This window comes from Oncorhynchus tshawytscha, linkage group LG16 (assembly GCF_018296145.1).
Source record: "Oncorhynchus tshawytscha isolate Ot180627B linkage group LG16, Otsh_v2.0, whole genome shotgun sequence".
In the NCBI taxonomy this organism is placed as follows: Eukaryota; Metazoa; Chordata; class Actinopteri; order Salmoniformes; family Salmonidae; genus Oncorhynchus; species Oncorhynchus tshawytscha.
In genome coordinates this window covers 5,110,417-5,131,113 of record NC_056444.1, presented here as the reverse complement: position 1 = coordinate 5,131,113, position 20,697 = coordinate 5,110,417, and the positions used below count along the sequence as shown (strand labels likewise).

Below are 20,697 nucleotides of genomic sequence, written 5' to 3'. Positions count from 1 at the left end.
GCAGGGAGAGGGGGATGGGGCTTGCTGTACCCAAAGAGGGCAACGTCATGACAATATCGTTTAGGACCTTGAGGGTGGCTGAAGTGCACCCATGACCAGCTCTGAAACCAGATTGCATAGTGCAGAAGGTACGGTGAAATTCGAAATGGTCGGTAATCTGTTTGTTAACTTGGCTTTCAAAGACCTTAGAAAGGCAGGGTAGATTAGATATAGGTCTGTAACAGTTTGAGTCTATCGTGTCTCCCCCTTTGAAGAAGGGGAAGACCGCAGCAGCATTCCAATCTATGGGAATCTTAGACAATACGAAAGAGAGGTTAAACAGGCTAGTGATAGGGATTGCAACAATTTCGGCAGATACTTTTAGAAAGAGAGGGTCCAGATTGTCTAGCCCGGCTGATTTGTAGGGGTCCAGATTTTGCAGCTCTTTCAGAACATCAGCTATCTGGATTTGGGTGAAGGAGAAGTGGTAGAGGTTTGGGCGAGTTGCTGTGGGGAGCGCAGGGCTGTTAACCGGGATAGGGGTAGCCAGGTGGAAAGCATGGCCAGCCGTAGAACAATGCTTATTAAAATTCTCAATTATTGTGGATTTATCGGTAGTGACAGTGTTTCCTAGCCTCAGAGCAGTGGGCAGCTGGGAGGAGGTGCTCTTATTCTCCATGGACTTTACAGTGTCCCAGAACTTTTCCAGGTATCCTCTACTGACGGGATGAGGTCAATGTCATTCCAGGATACCCCGGCCAGGTCGATTAGAAAGGCCTGTTTGCTGAAGTGTTTTAGGGAGCGTTTGACAGTGATGAGGGGTGGTCGTTTGACAGCAGACCCATTACGGATGCAGGCAATGAGGCAGTGATCGTTGAGATCTTGGTTGAAAACAGCAGAGGTGTATTTGGAGGGCAAGTTAGTTAGAATTTTATCTATGAGGGTGCCTGTGTTTACGGATTTGGGGTTGTACCTGGTAGGTTCATAGATCATTTGCGTGAGATTGAGGGCATCAAGTTTAGATTGTAGTATGGCTGGGGTGTTAACTGGCATGTCCCAGTTTAGGTCACCTAGCAGCTCGAGCTCAGAAGATGGGGGTCAATCAGTTCACATGTGGTGTCCAGGGCACAGCTGGGGGCAGAGTGTGGTCTATAGCAAGCGGCAACAGTGAGAGACTTGTTTCTGGAAAGTTGAATGTTTAGAAGTAGAAGCTTGAATTGTTTTGGTAGAGACCTGGATAGTAAGATAGAACTCTGCCGGCTATCTCTGCAGTAGATTGCAACACCGCCCACTTTGGAAGTTCTATCTTGGTGGAAAATGTTATAGTTAGGAATGGAAATTTCAGGGTTTTTGGCGGTTTTCCTAAGCCAGGATTCAGACATGGCTAAGACATCTGGGTTGGCAGAGTGTGCTAAAGGAGTGAATAAAACAAATTTAGGGAGTAGGCTTCTAATATTAACATGCATGAAACCAAGGCTTTTACAGTTACAGAAGTCAACAAATGAGAGGGCTTAGGGAGTGGGAGTGGAGCTAGGCACTGCAGGTCCTGGATTAAACTCTACATCACCAGAGGAACAGAAGAGAAGTAGGATAAGGGTACGGCTAAAGAACTGGCCGTCTAGCACGTTTGGGAACAGAGAGTAAAAGGAGCAGGTTTCTTGGCACGATAGCATAGATTCAAGGCATAATGTACAGACAAAGGTATGGTAGGAAGAGAGTACATTGGAGGTAAACCTAGGCATTGAGTAATGTAGAGAGAATTATAGTCTCTAGAGACATTTAAACCAGGTGATGTTATCGCATATGTGGGAGGTGGAACAACATGGCATATTAAGGTATATTGAGCAGGGCTAGAGGCTCTACAGTGAAATAAGACAGTAATCACTAACCAGGACAGTAATGGACAAGGCATATTGATATTAGGGAGAGGCATGAGCACAATGTATGGGACGATTTGACCATTTTTAATGGTTCCATCCAAAATACAACCATTCAGTTCCAGTATGTTTCAGACAGGTTATAAGATAAAATATACATACACTATTCAAATAATTTCAATCACATGCAATTATTATTACGTGCACACAATAATCTATGAACACATTGAGAAATACAAGTATAGTGGTTGCAGAGAGAGAGAGAGAGAGAGAGAGAGATCCATAATTAACCAATCAAAAGTACATCAGAAATAGTATCCCCAATGATGAAGTCATTCATGCTAATCATAGTATCCTACAGTAAATTTTGAAAACAATATCAGTTCAAGTATTGTATATATAAAAATGAGAATGTTCTATATTTTAAATATTCTTATCATATTGTTGATGGTCATAAATGAGGATTTACAATTCTGGTCTTTCCTAAAAATGTCCCTGGTTTTCACAAATCCTGGTTGGAGGTTTCTGGATCTCCTGTTAATTCCCTTCTGATCTCAGGGATCTTCCACCCAGGATTCCTGGAAAACCGACAAAATGGAATTTTGCAAACCCTAGTCACCAGTAAATTGAAGGACTCAAACGTTCTTGCGCTCGAGGACCTTCATCAGCGGGATCCAGTTGGAGCCCTTGGCTTGGCCCCAGTTTGACCTCCGCCTGTAACCTTTGACCTCTGTGGGCCCGTCATGTTCGTCTGCCTCCGATGTGATCTCCATCTTCTGGATCATCAGCTTCATCAGGTCGTGCTGCTTCTCCAGCACACTGGATATCTCCTTCAGTCTGTATGGGATTATATAGAGATATACACACTGGATATCTCCTTCAGTCTGTATGGGATTATATAGAGATATACACACTGGATATCTCCTTCAGTCTGTATGGGATTATATAGAGATATACACACTGGATATCTCCTTCAGTCTGGAAAATATAGAAACATGTTTGGTTTTATCAGTCTGACTGGCTTCTCAATGTTTCCGCTTAGTTACAGTAGGGAGGATCTCCTTGTTGCTCTGCTTAGTTACAGTAGGGAGGATTTCCTTGTTGCTCTGCTTAGTTACAGTAGGGATGCTCTCCCTGTTGCTCTGCTTAGTTACAGTAGGGAGGATCTCCTTCTTGCTCTGCTTAGTTACAGTAGGGAGGCTCTCCCTGTTGCTCTGCTTAGTTACAGTAGGGAGGCTTTCCCTGTTGCTCTGCTTAGTTACAGTAGGGAGGCTCTCCCTATTGCTCTGCTTAGTTACAGTAGGGAGGCTCTCCCTATTGCTCTGCTTAGTTACAGTAGGGAGGCTTTCCCTGTTGCTCTGCTTAGTTACAGTAGGGAGGATCTCCTTGTTGCTCTGCTTAGTTACAGTAGGGAGGATCTCCTTGTTGCTCTGCTTAGTTACAGTAGGGAGGATCTCCTTGTTGCTCTGCTTAGTTACAGTAGGGAGGATCTCCTTGTTGCTCTGCTTAGTTACAGTAGGGAGGATCTCCTTGTTGCTCTGCTTAGTTACAGTAGGGAGGCTTTCCCTGTTGCTCTGCTTAGTTACAGTAGGGAGGCTTTCCCTGTTGCTCTGCTTAGTTACAGTAGGGAGGCTCTCCTTGTTGCTCTGCTTAGTTACAGTAGGGAGGCTCTCCTTGTTGCTCTGCTTAGTTACAGTAGGGAGGCTTTCCTTGTTGCTCTGCTTAGTTACAGTAGGGAGGATCTCCTTGTTGCTCTGCTTAGTTACAGTAGGGAGGCTTTCCCTGTTGCTCTGCTTAGTTACAGTAGGGAGGCTTTCCCTGTTGCTCTGCTTAGTTACAGTAGGGAGGATCTCCTTGTTGCTCTGCTTAGTTACAGTAGGGAGGCTTTCCCTGTTGCTCTGCTTAGTTACAGTAGGGAGGCTTTCCCTGTTGCTCTGCTTAGTTACAGTAGGGAGGCTCTCCCTGTTGCTCTGCTTAGTTACAGTAGGGAGGATCTCCTTGTTGCTCTGCTTAGTTACAGTAGGGAGGCTCTCCCTGTTGCTCTGCTTACTCTTAGTGTTAAGAGCATATATGCACTTAGTATGTTACTGTTGAGCACTTTCTTACAATTTGAGTTGCTTTTAAAAACGGGCAGAATTTAAAAAGCAACATTTGGTCAAATCTCCCTGTGCTGCGTCTCTAGTCTATCTAACAGAGTGGCACTGGTTTTTACATAAGACCACTAGAGGCAGCTCACGCACCATTTAAAACACTCCAGATCCCTGATTGTGTGTGTGTGTGTGTGTGTGTGTGTGTGTGTGTGTGTGTGTGTGTGTGTGTGTGTGTGTGACACACCTGTACTTCTGTCTGCGTAGTTCAGCCTCGACAGAGGTTGAATTTGATGAGTTGGTCATTAGACGAGTCTGCACTTCGTTTGCTTCTCCCTGACTCCAGAAATGTAGTATTGAGGCCTTTTGAAAGAAAGAACAAAGAACCATTGATTTCTCCAAACCACAGTAAGTCCTATATACACACTATATACAGTATACTGTGTATATACTGTTTATATGTGTGTATAATACACTGCTCAAAAAAATAAAGGGAACACTAAAATAACACATCCTAGATCTGAATGAATGAAATATTCTTATTAAATACTTTTTTCTTTACATAGTTGAATGTGCTGACAACAAAATCACACAAAAATTATCAATGGAAATCAAATGTATCAACCCATGGAGGTCTGGATTTGGAGTCACACTCAAAATTAAAGTGGAAAACCACACTACAGGCTGATCCAACTTTGATGTAATGTCCTTAAAAGAAGTCAAAATGAGGCTCAGTAGTGTGTGTGGCCTCCACGTGCCTGTATGACCTCCCTACAACGCCTGGGCATGCTCCTGATGAGGTGGCAGATGGTTTCCTGAGGGATCTCCTCCCAGACCTGGAAAAAAGCATCCGCCAACTCCTGGACAGTCTGTGGTGCAACGTGGCGTTGGTGGATGGAGCGAGACATGATGTCCCAGATGTGCTCAATTGGATTCATGTCTGGGGAACGGGCGGGCCAGTCCATAGCATCAATGCCTTCCTCTTCCTCTTGCAGGAACTGCTGAAACACTCCAGCCACATGAGGTCTAGCATTGTCTTGCATTAGGAGGAACCCAGGGCCAACCTCACCAGCATATGGTCTCACAAGGGGTCTGAGGAGCTCATCTCGGTACCTAATGGCAGTCAGGCTACCTCTGGCGAGCACATGGAGGCTGTGCGCCCCCCCAAAGAAATGCCACCCCACACCATGACCGACCCACCGCCAAACCGGTCATGCTGGAGGATGTTGCAGGCAGCAGAACGTTCTCCACGGTGTCTCCAGACTGTCACGTCTGTCACATGTGCTCAGTGTGAACCTGCTTTCATCTGTGAAGAGCACAGGGCGCCAGTGGTGAATTTGCCAATCTTGGTGTTCTCTGGCAAATGCCAAACGCCCTGCACGGTGTTGGGCTGTAAGCACAACCCCCACCTGTGGATGTCGGGCCCTCATACCACCCTCATGGAGTCTGTTTCTTACCGTTTGAGCAGACACATGCACATTTGTGGCCTGCTGAAGGTCATTTTGCAGGGCTCCGGCAGTGCTCTTGCACAAAGGCGGAGGTAGCGTTCCTGCTGCTGGGTTGTTGCCCTCCTACGGCCTCCTCCATGACTCCTGATGTACTGGCCTGTCTCCTTGTAGCACCTCCATGCTCTGGACACTACGCTGACAGACACAGCAAACCTTCTTGCCACAGCTCGCAATGATGTGGCATCCTGGCTGAGCTGCACTACCTGAGCCACTTGTGTGGGTTGTAGACTCTGTCTCATGCTACCACTAGAGTGAAAGCACCGGCAGCATTCAAAAGTGACCAAAACATCAGCCAGGAAGCATAGGAACTGAGAAGTGGTCTGTGGTCACCACCTGCAGAACCACTCCTTTATTGGGGGGTGTCTTGCTAATTGCCTATAATTTCCACCTATTGTCTATTCCATTTGCACAACAGCATGTGAAATTGATTGTCAATCAGTGTTGCTTCCTAAGTGGACAGTTTGATTTCACAGAAGTGTGATTGACTTGGAGTTACATTGTGTTGTTTAAGTGTTCCCTTTATTTTTTGGAGCAGTTTATATATACATATTTATCAACCTCTTTCTCTATATTGACTTAGACACCAATCGAGATTAATCTACATATCATTCACCTATTGTGGGATGGTAGAAGGTGAAGACTGTTTCATTTTCCCCCCAGTAGGATGGTAGAAGGTGAAGACTGTTTCATTTTCCCCCCAGTAGGATGGTAGAAGGTGAAGACTGTTTCATTTTCCCTAGCAGGATGGTAGAAGGTGAAGACTGTTTCATTTTCCCCAGTAGGATGGTAGAAGGTGAAGACTGTTTCATTTTCCCCAGTAGGATGATAGGTGACCGATGTTTTCGCGAATGTTTTCTTTCGTACGAGTGTAAAGACGCATTGAAAACACAGGGAGCACTGATTTATTCACCTCAAATGGTGATCAGCTTGTTTTGTGTCTTTCTTACCATCACATCAGTGGAACGCACCAGGTAGAGGGTTGCAAAATTACGGTAACTTGACCAAAATTCTGGTTGAAGGATTCTGGATCTCCTGCTTATTCCTGATTCATGGAATTTCTTAATCGGTATTTTTGGAAAACCTGGGAATTAGAGATATATTACCGACAGGAGCCATACCCACCTTGGAGCACTTGCGGTTGGGGTAGATGGTGAAGAATGACTGGTCCACTCTCTTCAACAACCAGTATGGCATCTTTTCCTCCAGATTGGTGTGGAGCTCGATCTGACATGGAAATAAATCAATGCCTTCAGTCAACAAAATCAGCAAGTATGGCATTTTGTTATATTGAGGACTTTAAGAAATGTTTCGGGAATAGTTGTAGGTCTATGATTGGGTACAGTATGATGAGGAAGGGATGTTGACCCAATCAGAACAACTTTACAATACACTTCAGTGACAAATGTCTAAAGGAATTTTCTAAATTGAGGACTTTGAGGAAATATGCAACACACTAAACAAGAATCCATTAGATGTTATGTATGGTGTCTGTAATTTTATCTTAACAAAAGGATGAGTGTCAGCTACACACCTGCATGGCTATTCTCTTCAGACCTGCGGTTCTCTTTACCTCAGCGATGTCTCCGACTGCCAAACCGATCTACAACACGTAGGTCAGCATTTTTAGTCATGAATGTTGTTCTGGAGGCAACTCTGCAGAGTGGTCACTAGCTGGCACAGCCACAAAGTCATACAAACCTTAACTTTAACCACACTGCACACCCTAATGCCTAACCTTAACCTTAAATGATTACAAAAAAGCTATTTTATTAACATTTGTTTACATTTTTACATTATAGACAATTTTGACTTTGCAGCTGGCCCACCTAGTCGAAATAGCTCAGTTTTGCCTCCAAGACAAGACACATCACAATAAACCTTCCTACAGCACTATCAGGTTCGAAGGTAAGACCCAATTGCAGACTATGTCGAAGTAACAATGTATCATGACACAATGCGAGACCCAGATGCAGACACAGGAGGCAGATGGTTGGAGTCTTACAATGTTTAATAATCCAAAAGGAATAGGCAAGAGAATGATCATGGACAGGTTAAAGGTCAAAACCAGATCAGAGTCCAGGAGGTACAGAGTGGCAGACAGGCTCGTGGTCAGGGCCGGCAGAATGGTCAGGCAGGCGGGTACAAAGTCCAGAAACAGGCAAGGGTCAAAACCAGTAGGACTTGAAAAAGGAGAATAGCAAAAAGCAGGAGAACGGGGAAAAGAACGCTGGTTTACTTGGAAAACATACAAGATGAACTGGAACAGAGAGACAGGAAACACAGGGATAAATACACTGGCACAGAGAGACAGGAAACACAGGGATAAATACACTGGGGATAATAAGCGACACCTGGAGGGGGTGGAGACAATCACAAGGAGCAGGTGAAACAGATCAGTGCGTGACACAATGTTTATTACAGCAACAGGGTCAGGCAAACCACAGGTCAAGGCAGGCAGGGGTCGATAATCCAGAGTAGTGGTGAGAAGGTACAGGACAGCAGGTAGGCTCAGGAAAGGCATGAATGGTCAAAACCGGGAAAAACACGAACATTATGCAAGACAGGAGCAGGGGTGAAAACCGCTGGTAGGTTTGAAGAACAAAACGAACTGGCAACAGACAAACAGGAAACACAAGTATAAATACACTGGGGATAATGGGGAAGATGGGTGACACCTGGAGGGCGGGGGTGGAGACAATCACAAGGACAGGTGAAACAGATCAAGACGTGACATACACACTCAAATAAGAACCATCTTTCCTGCCTCATCTCCTTCCATTCATCAACACAGATCTAAGGTAAGGAGACAAGAAGAGGAAGCCATTTTGGACAGTTGAGATGGACCAGGGGTGTCAAGGTATATTCTATGGAGGGGCCGTGTGTGTGCTGTTTTTAAAATGATTTTCTTTCAATTTGTGTCTAATTAAGACCTAGATAACCAGGTGAGGGGAGTTCCAATCATGTACAAGGGAGGAGTGAAAACCCTCAGAGATTCGTCCCTCCAGTGACACGCTTTAGATCATGGACATGCTTACCATCATGTTCATCAGCAGGATCGGCATTAGGATGACAAACACCACAAACATATAGAAAGTGAGGAAGGGAAATGGAAGTTTGTTGTCTAGGTATATGTCCAGAATGTTGCTTTGGTAATTCAGTTCTCCAACCATCATCACAAAGATCTGGACCCCAGACAGGTCCAGTCGCTCAAACTCTTTCTGAAACAACAAAAGAGAGAAAGAGAAATGGGATGACATGAACATGGCAGAGGACTTAAAACATAAGCAGATCTTAGTTCCATCTCAGATATCTTTGTTGATTTTTTGAAATGACAAATTACCTATGTAGGCCTTATGAAGGGTTTATGAAGGCGTCATTAGGCCTTATAGGGCATCTGCACTTCCTGATTTGGCCTTGTTTTTCATCAATGCTCATTAAGAAATGCTAGCAGCCATGACTGAAGGCAAACAAGAGTTGTCTTGGGGGTGTGGTTTGATATGGGGGTTTCTTGGGTGTGTCTTTGCCATTCAATCACAACGAAGAGCAGTAGTAGGTACAGCGAGGTAAACTAAACTAGCTTTTCTATGGAGAGAATGAAGTTTTGAAGTTGAGGACTTCTCCCCTCCTGACTGACCTGCCACCTCAAGATGGTCAGTTCTATGTGTAAGCTAAAGCCTGTACGGACCTTGTGTTTAGCCAAGCTGACAGCAGCTAGCTAGCATAGCTTGGTGATAGCTGCAGCTGGCTATACTATGATAACGCAGCACTCCGGGCCAAGGGCACAACGGCCACTGGCCACAAAAGGCATGGATTTTTTTAGGGTGCATTACGGCCACACAAATGGGATGAATGGGATGCCGCCGTGAAATTCTGTCAAATTGTGAATGAGAGACTGATGTTGTGTGTGCAGCCCGGGCAAAAAAAACTAACCAGAGCTCATGCCTTTCAAGCAACTGTTTTCAAATTATCATCAGAGTCGCATCATGGAGCCTTACAATGTATTAAAAATCAAAACATACAGCCCAACGTTTGTAAAACAACTAAAGTTACATAAATAACTCTACATTAAGCATATAGGAGGACCTATGTTTTTGTTAACCACTCAACACATAATAGCCTTATATGCGCACTTCCTCAAATCGTTTGTAGGAAATAACCTTTCTACTTTATAACTTTGGGACCGGTGTCCCTTCCACGGGACAGCTAACGTAGGCTAATGCGATTAGCATGAGGTTATAAGTAACAAGAACATTTCCCAGGACATAGACATGTCTGATATTTGCATAAAGCTTAAATTATTGTTAATCAAATTGCATTGGCCAATTTACAGTAGCTATTACAGTGAAATAATACCATGCCATTGTTTGAGGAGAGTGCACACTTTTGAACAAGAAAAGTTATTAATAAACAAATTAGGCACATTTGAGCAGTCCTAAAACAGCATTTTGAACAGAAATGCAATGGTTCATTGGATCAGTCTGAAACTTTGCACATACTCTGCTGCCATCTAGTGGCCAAAATCTAAATTGCAACTCAACTGGGCTGGAAAAATACATTATGGCCTTTCTCTTGCATTTCAAAGATGATGGTACAAAAGAACGGTTGTTTTTTTTCTTTGTATTATCTTTTACCAGATCTAATGTGATATATTCAACTACATTCTTTTCATATGGTCATAAACTTCAAAGTGTTTCCTTTCAAATGGTACCAAGAATATGCATCTCCTTGCTTCAGGGCCTGAGCTACAGGCAGTTAGATTTGGGTTTGTCATTTTAGAAGAAAATTGAAAAAAAGGGGGGAATCCTTTTATTCAGCTTTGTTCAATTGTTTTTTTTCATACTTTAAAATAATGCCTAGGAATTATAAGCAAATCTTGTCTGCTAAATGAATTAGTGTAGCCCACAGCCATTTGGCATAAGTTTGGGATGTCTCTTCTCACCTGAATGAGCACGAGGGCATGGAAGACCAAGGACCACTGTTTGTAATGTCTCTTCTCACCTGATTGAGCATGAGGGCATGGAAGACCAAGGACCACTGTTTGTGATGCCTCTTCTCACCTGATTGAGCATGAGGGCATGGAAGACCAAGGACCACTGTTTGTGATGCCCCTTCTCACCTGATTGAGCATGAGGGCATGGAAGACCAAGGACCACTGTTTGTGATGCCCCTTCTCACCTGATTGAGCATGAGGGCATGGAAGACCAAGGCAAACGCCAGCATCAGAAAGAAGAAAAGCAGTAGGATTTTCCACAATGTCTTCGCAATCTCGTTAAACATCACCACGTAAATCCCAAAGTGCTCAAACCTGGCAAGAGGAAACACAGGAAGGATTTGAATAACATTTGATATGTGCGCTACTTACAATATTTAAAAAAACTAAGTAAAATAGTTTTTTTATTGTCAGTCTACACCAGAGGAATGTCAGCTACATTGTTAAGACAGTTGGTAAAAACCTTTGCAGATAGAAGAGGAAGCTAATCCAGGATTGAAAGACTGCCATCGCCCCAGCCTGCCAGTACCAAGACCCCTCAACGTTGAAATTCAGGGGGATGACGAAGAGAAGAGAGAAGATGGCCACGGTCCAGTCCTGATAGTTAAAGGGATCCTTGAAGTAAGTCAAACGCTATTGAGAGAAAACAAGAGAATGTCAGGTACACGTCTGAAACTCTACATTTTCAGAATGAGCCTTCAATTGACTTTATTGCAAGACAAACAAAACTTTACCTAACTTAAGTGAGAATTCAAATGATGAAGCCTATTGAAAATATATTTTTGGGGGATGCTGTATTAGCCCAATTGATCACACATGGAAGAACTGATAATATATCACTGTTTAACCAACGGGTTTCTTTATAAAAGCGTTATAACTCTCAACAATAAATAGTTACAGGCAGTAACTGGCAGCAGTCACCAGTAACCTGTATCGTTAAAGTTGTAAAGTTCCTATTTTGGCACATTTGTACTGTGATAACACGTTTAAATAAGAGACTCCCCCCCCCTCTCTGATCCATCACGAGTGACTTGTCTGTATGTCTGCCTGGAGACGTTACTGAAGGTCTACCTGGTGGTACATCTGCGTCACTTCCTTCCCCATGGAATAAATGTTCATCACCAGCACCATCACCATGCAGCTGGACAGGAAGGAACCTTGCTGTGGGTCAAAGGTCGTCAGATTTAAAGGAGAAGTTTACCCAAAATCACATAAACTTCCAAGTGATTCCATGTATTGCAACTAGTTCAGTGGTGTTTGCCCTCTCCCCCCCTCTCTCCCTGGATTGCAGGACGACGGGTCATGTGACACATTATTGGAAGAAGACCCCGCTCTGCTCTGTTGTCAGTGAATACCCGGTTCACAAATCAGCAAACTGTGGACAGATTCATTGTTTTATCGAAAGCGTACGGCCAAATCAACTGCACTTCCCCTTGCTCTGCAAGAGCCACGGCTTTTGTGTAGCGATAGGTAACGATGCTTCGTGGGTGACTGTTGTTGATGTGTGCAGAGGGTCCCTGGTTGTACTTTATACAGGAAATCAAGGGAAGAAGCCCCCAAAATGTAACCGTTTTCCGGTAAAAGATACATAGAGATGCAAAAAGATTAGTTAGTAGCAATTAGAAATAGCAAATACGATGTACAAACCACTGCAGACAACATTACATTGCTGCGTTGTGTGTAGTACGCTCTTCAGCGACGATGTGTATGAACTAACTCTCTGCTGCGGCAGTCAGCTACATTAAATAACAATATAAAATAAACATTCCAAATGCCGCCCTATTCCCTATATAGTGCACTACTTAGAGACAGTTGTAATGTACTGTATGAATCAATTCAATAACCTGCAACTTTGACTATACTTTCTATAGCAGCATTTCCCAAACGTGGTCCTGGGGTGCACATTTTTTTTTTTTCCCTAGTCTTGATGATGAGGTGGTTAGGCTATTTGAATCAGAAGTGTTGTGCTCGGGAAAACATCAAAATGTGCGACCCTTTGGGTCCCAGGGACCAAGTTTGAGAACCTTGCCTATAGCAATGTGTTGTTTATATAGCGTATACTAGCGAATGCATAAAATGCAAATCACTTCCATTCAACTGCTTGACCACTAGACCTATACTACGGCACGGTGTGAGGATCATGTCATTTTTATTCCCACTAGTAAATTGATACTAGCCAATCCATGATGGCAAGGTCTCACCCCCCATGCACTCGTTTTCTTTTGTTTGTTAATAACACAAAGCACCTGCTCCTTTCATTACAATTTCTCCTAACACACACACCATTACAGCCGAGCCCACAGCACCTGGCATTTGACAGCCATGCAGCCAGTATTAGTGTACAGTACCTCTCTGAAGGAAATGGGTGACATGGTGACAGCTGTGGTGTTGTCAGGGCCGGTGTAGTCCAGGCTGGGTCTCAGGCTCACTATGAGGTGGGTGAGAGGAAGCAGACCCAGCAGGTACACGAACAGGTTCAGAAGGTGGGCAGCGCTCCCGTAGGCCACCCTGGAGTTAGGAAATAGAAGAATCATAAAAGCCTAGGGTCGAAATCAGTGTACTGTTTAGCAGGGGTTGGAACCGGTTCAGGGAACAGAACCGAAAACTGGAACAAAATTCAAGGAACAGAAACGGAATCTGGAACGAAAGTGTACTGTTCTGGAACAGAAATGTTATTTTTAAAGGCTTTTGAACCGGTCAACAACATTATTATGATTATAAATTTTTTAATCCCCAATTTCGTGGTATCCAATTGTTGTAGTAGCTACTATCTTGTCTCATCGCTACAACTCCCGTACGGGCTCGGGAGGGGCAAAGGTTGAAAGTCATGTGTCCTTCGATACACAATCCAACCAAGACGCACTGCTTCTTAACACAGCGCGCATCCAACCAGGAAGCCAGCCGAACCAATGTGTCGGAGGAAACACTGTGCACCTGGCCACCTTGGTTAGTGCACACTGCGCCCAGCCCGCCACAGGAGTCGCTGGTGCGCGATGAGACAAGGACACCCCTACCGACCAAGCCCTCCCTAACCCGGGCGACGCTAGGCCAATTGTGCGTCGCCCCACGGACCTCCCAGTCACGGCCGGTTACGACAGAGCCTGGGTGCGAACCCAGGGACTCTGATGGCACAGCTGGCGCTGCAGTACAGCGCCCTTAACCACTGCGCCACCCGGGAGGCCCGTCAACAACATTATTTAATGCTACCGAGTTTGTGCTGCTACCTTGTTGTCTTGATAACGTGTTGTTGTCATGTTATGTTTCTACCATGCTGTGTTGTTGTCTTAGGTCTCTCTTTGTGTAGTTTTGTGGTGTCTCTTGCCGTGATGCAAGTTTTGTCCTACATTTTTATTTTTTATTTAGTCATTGTAAATAACAATTTGTTTAAATGAAGGTTAAATACAAATAAAGTCAAACGTTCCAGGCAGTTTTTTCTACTGCAACAAAGCAAAGCCAGTGTCTGCCTGCAAGTTAAACATCTTTGCCAGTGTGTGTGAGCCCCTCCCCCTCTGAAGCATAGGCTACTGTAGCCCCTCCCCCTCTGAAGCATAGGCTACTGTAGCCCATCCCCCTCTTAAGCATAGGCTACTGTAGCCCCTCCCCCTCTGAAGCATAGGCTACTGTAGCCCCTCCCCTCTGAAGCATAGGCTACTGTAGCCCCTCCCCTCTGAAGCATAGGCTACTGTAGCCCCTCCCCTCTGAAGCATAGGCTACTGTAGCCCCTCCCCTCTGAAGCATAGGCTACTGTAGCCCCTCCCCTCTGAAGCATAGGCTACTGTAGCCCCTCCTCCCTCTGAAGCATAGACTACATTAGCCCCTCCCCCTCTGAAGCATAGACTACTGTAGCCCCCCTCTGAAGCATAGACTACTGTAGCCCCTCCCTCCTCTGAAGCGTAGACTACTGTAGCCCCTCCCCCTCTGAAGCGTAGACTACTGTAGCCCCTCCCCTTCCGAAGCGTAGACTACTGTAGCCCCTCCCCCTCTGAAGCGTAGACTACTGTAGCCCCTCCCTCCTCGGAAGCGTAGACTACTGTAGCCCCTCCCCCTCTGAAGCGTAGACTACTGTAGCCCCTCCCTCCTCTGAAGCGTAGACTACTGTAGCCCCTCCCTCCTCTGAAGCGTAGACTACTGTAGCCCCTCCCCTCTGAAGCATAGGCTACTGTAGCCCCTCCCCCTCTGAAGCGTAGACTACTATAGCCCCCTCTGAAGCGTAGACTACTGTAGCCCCTCCTCCCTCTGAAGCATAGACTACTGTAGCCCCTCCCCCTCTGAAGCATAGGCTACTGTAGCCCCCCTCTGAAGCATAGACTACTGTATCCCCTTCCTCCTCTGAAGCGTAGACTACTGTAGCCCCTCCCCCTCTGAAGCGTAGACTACTGTAGCCCCTCCTCCCTCTGAAGCATAGACTACTGTAGCCCCTCCCCCTCTGAAGCGTAGACTACTGTAGCCCCTCCCCCTCTGAAGCGTAGACTACTGTAGCCCCTCCCTCCTCTGAAGCGTAGACTACTGTAGCCCCTCCCCCTCTGAAGCGTAGACTACTGTAGCCCCCCTCTGAAGCGTAGACTACTGTAGCCCCTCCCTCCTCTGAAGCGTAGACTACTGTAGCCCCTCCCTCCTCTGAAGCGTAGACTACTGTAACCCCTCCCCCTCTGAAGCGTAGGCTACTGTAGCCCCTCCCCCTCTGAAGCGTAGGCTACTGTAGCCCCTCCCTCCTCTGAAGCGTAGACTACTGTAACCCCTCCCCCTCTGAAGCGTAGGCTACTGTAGCCCCGCCCCCTCTGAAGCGTAGGCTACTGTAACCCCTCCCCCTCTGAAGCGTAGACTACTGTAGCCCCTCCCCCCTCTGAAGCGTAGGCTACTGTAACCCCTCCCCCTCTGAAGCGTAGGCTACTGTAACCCCTCCCCCCCTCTGAAGCGTAGACTACTGTAGCCCCTCCCTCCTCTGAAGCGTAGGCTACTGTAGCCCCTCCCTCCTCTGAAGCGTAGACTACTGTAACCCCTCCCCCCCTCTGAAGCGTAGGCTACTGTACTGACATTAGAATTGTGATTCAGAAGATGGGGAGAGATTTTTTATTAGCTAGAGAAGAATGGATTAGCATCTTCAATGCTAGTTAAGGATACTATATGCCTAGTTTATTAACTACAAAAAGGTGAGATGTGTTTTTAATTCTGGTGCCGCTCTGCACACACAAGCTTGTTAGCTAGCTAGCTCAAAGGACATTCAAAGTTCCTCCTTACAAGCCACTCCTCCTAGATATAATTCTGTGGACCTAATTCAGATAATGCATGTCATAACAAGGTGCCCAGCGCTTCAAGCCTCCCCGTCATTCCAATCTCGCTCTCATCTTGCACCATAGGCTACAATTGTTTGTCCATCAGACATGTTAACAACTAGCTTACCTGCTCGATCCGCACTGATTGGTGAAGTAGTTTAATGGGCTAAATTTTTAAAAAACAAACATGATTTTACAGGTTAAAAAGGACTGATATAAACTTTTTTGGTGGTTCGAACCGGTTCAGAACTTTATGTTGCTGGCCTGAACAGTGGAAAGAAACTTAACAAATTATGGTTCTGTTTAAAATGAAGCGATTGTGAAATAATTTCGGTTCAACCCTTTGCTATACAGAATAGGGTCCTAGGGTAGCCTAGTGGTTAGAGCGTTGGACTAGTAACCTGACAAGGTACAAATCTGTCGTTCTGCCCCTGAACAGGCAGTTAACCCACTGTCATTGAAAATAAGAATTTGTTCTTAACTGACATGCCTAGTTAAATAAAGGTTAAAAAAAAATTACTCTCAATACTGACCACTTCATCTCCAGGTATTTCTTGCAGACGGGGTGTGAGAGGAGCTCTATGCGGTTGTATTTCACCATGGCCTGAGAGAGAGAATAAAAGGTTGGTGAGTATTTGGATCATTGTATGTTATAATAATCTCTCTCTTAATAAAACATTTAACTCTAGCACACTGGTGATCTTGATGCTTCCAACAGCTAATGGATCTTTTGTACACCAACGTTTCTGTCCCAATAGACCTTCACCAGGCTGTTTTACAGGTGAAACCCTGTTCTCGTTAGAACTCTCGCTGCCACAGGAGCTCACTGTTCTGAACAGTACAGGTTTGCTTTTACACTAAATCTACAATAGAAGCTGAGGTTAAAAAAAATTGTCTAATGTACTTGTAGTGTTCTTACATTCAGAGTGGCCAGAGGCTGGATCTTCAGGCCTTTGTCTGCCTTTGCATGCTTCGTCAGTGCTATTGGAGCCTGAAGCCACTGGAAATTGTAGTCGATCTACACAAAAGAAAGAAAACAACATTTAAAATTGTAAGAAACGTTCAGATTTGTATTTATTTTTTAACTGAAATCGTACAGTAGGGTTGCAAAATTCCAGGATCTAACCCCAAATTGTTCAGGTTTTCCATGAAATTCTGGGAGATTTCTGGAATCTAGAGGGAATACGCAGTGAAATAGGGAATCCTCCAACCAAAATTTCTGTAAAACCAGGGATTTTTTGTGTAAAAGTGTACTGTCATTTTGCATCCCTAGCATTAAGTGCATATGGTAGAATATACTCACATGGTAGTCAGGACTTCTGGTATCGTCGTCTGATTCTCTAATGCAGCGATCCAGAAGGTACTGAACAGGTACAGGGAGATGAGGTGAAATCACCTGGTTAACCTCCTGGTTAAACTAATGGTCACTTGGGATTTTCCTCCACGTTTATGTATTTGTAACAGTCAATGCACAAGCATATTATCATTAAACCTTATTTTATCAACTAAGTTGACTGAAAACTTGAACTTCTAGTTTTCAGCAATGACATGGGTGATATAATATATTTGTTCTCAGGACACCCATTTAAATCAAATCAAATGTTATTTTGTAAAATACAGTAGGCTACATGTTACTCTCATTTCTCAATATATTTCTTCCTTCAAAATCAAATCAAATCAAATTTGATTTGATTTGATTCCTTCACCGACTTTAAAAAAAAGTTGAGGCTCAAACGTATCCTCACTAACCCCTATTTTACCAAGAAAGTTGGAGCAAACCTTGCAAGACTCTGGCAGCAAGTCAACCAGGTCCAACACTGGACAACGATGGCCAGCATCACGTTTGAACATACTCAGGATGTGAGTACATCTGTAAAACACAAACAACAAACACATACACATGAACATGTCTTTATCTGGAAGGGCCAAAGTCTGTGATCCTCTCCTTGTGATTGGACCAGGAGAAACCCATGGCAGAGAAAGGATAAGGACCACTAGACTAGGGTTGTAAAATCCCAAGTCTGTGATCCTCTCCTTGTGATTGGACCAGGAGAAACCCATGACAGAGAAAGGATAAGGACCACTAGACTAGGGTTGTAAAATCCCAAGTCTGTGATCCTCTCCTTGTGATTGGACCACTAGACTAGGGTTGTAAAATCCCAAGTCTGTGATCCTCTCCTTGTGATTGGACCAGGAGACTAGGGTTGTAAAATCCCAATAACATTCCCAAAATCTGCAGATTTTCCAAATATCCCGTTCAGAGGACTGTGGATTTCCTTCTTATTCCCTATTAATTCCAGGAAATTTCCAGCTAGGATTTTTTTTTTTTACCTGGGAATTGTGGTTAAATCACCAGAATTTCGCAACCCTAAGCCCACTAGAATAACCCATTGGTCCCCTAACACTGCTCAGTGCACCGTGGCTGCCCCCTGTTCCAACCTCTGTCTTTTTGAAAGGGGGTCAGGTACAAAGTAGAAGAATGTCCGTGGACTGGATCAATAAAGTATTAGTTTTCTGGACTGACCTGTCACTGTCGATGATGGCGTTAATCACGTCCTTCCTCCCATGTTGCAGTGCTTCGTGGAAGAAGGAGGCGTGGTTCTTGTTGAGGCTGATCTCCGCCCCTCTCTGGAGCAGCAGTCTCACCGCTGCTACGTGACCCTCCCGGGCTGCCAAGTGCAGCGCAGTGCTCTGATCACAACAACAACAACAACACGATTTGTGAATTCAAATCATCAACGAACCAACACATCACCAGGCACGTTTATCCATTCATTCATTCAGTATCTGAAGAATAAAAACATTTAAAAATGAATCATTTGGTTTCCAAAGAGGGTGCTTATTGCTGTTAGAATGTCTGGCTAGGCTACACATCATGACTGTTTTGTTTTGTGTTTAGTTTTATTTTGTATACTTATTGGCTAAAAATGGAATTATGTTTACAAAATGGATTTGTCCTGAAACATAGAGGTTGTCTGAACGAAGCATAGAGGTTGTCTGAACGAAATATAGAGGTTGTCTGAATGAAACATAGAGGTTGTCTGAACGAAACATAGAGGTTGTCTGAATGAAACATAGAGGTTGTCTGAACGAAACATAGAGGTTGTCTGAATGAAACATAGAGGTTGTCTGAATGAAACATAGAGGTTGTCTGAACGAAACAGAGGTTGTCTGAACGAAGCATAGAGGTTGTCTGAACGAAACAGAGGTTGTCTGAACGGAACATTAAGGTTGTCTGAACGGAACATAGAGGTTGTCTGAACGAAACATAGAGGTTGTCTGGACGAAGCATAGAGGTTGTCTGAATGAAACAGAGGTTGTCTGAACGGAACATTAAGGTTGTCCGAACCCCATCCTCATCCAGCTTGTCCAGTAGTTTGATGTTGGTGGCCAGGACGATCTTCATGGTCTGGGTGTACCCCTCTGACGCTGCATGGTGTAAACAGGTCCTCCCTTTGTAATCACTATGGAAGAGAGAGACAGACAGACACCACTGAGGAATAGACAGACAGACAGACAGACAACACTGAGGAATAGACAGACTGTTGATGGAATGTACTGTATATGAATGACTAGAATAATCCACCCTGAAGCCATATAATCGTATGAAATTGATTAGAATTATGTACAACCATAGTCTGTACAATATGTCTATAATAACGTCTTAAAAAACAACTGTCGGTGCCGACCTTGGATTCGGTGCTGACCTTGGCTGGGGTCACTGAGAGTACTTCCCAGGGTCTCCCTATCCTGAGGGAGGACGGGGAGTAAGTCTCACGGAATCCCCTAATCTTTGTCGGCTGGGTAGCAGGACATTGTGTGCGTATGTTAGTGTGAATGTGTGTGCGTATGTTTGTGTGAATGTGTGTGCGTATGTTTGTGTGAATGTGTGTGCGTATGTTAGTGTAAATGTGTGTGCGTATGTTAGTGTAAATGTGTGTGCGTAGTTGTGTGGAAGTGTGTGCGTAAGTTAGTGTAAATGTGTGTGCGTAAGTTAGTGTAAATGTGTGTGCGTATGTTTGTGTGGAAGTGTGTGCGTGAGAAGTCAGTATAAAATGAATTATTTTGTACAACAGACCAGAACGTTGCCGTGAATAAACATTTGAGTATTGAAGACTGGGCCTCCGTCTGTTTAATTTCAATCAGTCTCTTACAAATCCTGATTAGCAGACTGAGTAGTTTAATTGAATTGGTTTATGAACATTGAGAACATAATTCTCATGACACAGTGCACTAATGAATGGAGAGAGACAGACAGACAGACAGACAGACAGACAGACAGACAGACAGACAGACAGACAGACAGACAGACAGACAGACAGACAGACAGACAGACAGACAGACAGACAGACAGACAGACAGACAGACAGACAGACAGACAGACAGACAGACAGACAGACAGACAGGCAGGCAGGCAGGCAGACAGACAGACACCACTGAGGAATAGAGAGATACAGAGACAGACAGACAGACAGACAGACAGACAGACAGACAGACAGACAGACAGACAGACAGACAGACAGACAGACAGACAGACAGGCAGGCAGGCAGACAGACAGACAGACAGACAGACAGACAGACAGACAGACAGACAGACAGACAGACAGACAGACAGACAGACAGACAGACAGACAGACAGACAGACAGACAGACAGACAGGCAGGCAGGCAGGCAGACAGACAGACACCACTGAGGAATAGAGAGATACACAGACAGACAGACAGACAGACAGACAGACAGACAGACAGACAGACAGACAGCACTGAGGAATAGAGAGAGACAGACAGACAGACAGACAGACAGACAGAGAGACAGAGAGACAGAGAGACAGACAGCACTGAGGAATAGAGAGAGACAGACAGACAGACAGACAGACAGACAGACAGACAGACAGACAGACAGACAGACACTAGGGACAAATACAGCAGGACTTTGTCACAATATCACACTATGACATCACACTATGACATCCTGCTATGTAGA

General features: G+C 44.7%; 1 protein-coding gene across 2 annotated transcripts in view; it reads right to left on the bottom strand.

The window, feature by feature from the left end:
• Nucleotides 1–1,890: 1,890 nt before the first annotated feature.
• LOC112236354 (transient receptor potential cation channel subfamily A member 1-like) overlaps nt 1,891–20,697 on the bottom strand; it is a 76,341-nt gene continuing 57,534 nt past the window's right edge. Inside the window, exons 14-28 of one of the 2 annotated variants that reach the window (XM_042298693.1) lie at nt 19,064–19,178; nt 18,239–18,405; nt 17,494–17,584; nt 17,018–17,077; nt 16,634–16,732; nt 16,248–16,318; nt 12,790–12,949; nt 11,513–11,602; nt 10,905–11,074; nt 10,627–10,756; nt 8,487–8,669; nt 6,983–7,051; nt 6,574–6,675; nt 4,191–4,306; nt 1,891–2,693 (exon numbers count right to left, since the gene is read on the bottom strand). In XM_042298693.1, the coding sequence (XP_042154627.1) occupies nt 2,492–2,693; nt 4,191–4,306; nt 6,574–6,675; nt 6,983–7,051; nt 8,487–8,669; nt 10,627–10,756; nt 10,905–11,074; nt 11,513–11,602; nt 12,790–12,949; nt 16,248–16,318; nt 16,634–16,732; nt 17,018–17,077; nt 17,494–17,584; nt 18,239–18,405; nt 19,064–19,178 (1,825 nt within the window). In that variant the 3' untranslated portion in view covers nt 1,891–2,491. The other variant, XM_042298694.1, reaches the window with a different exon arrangement.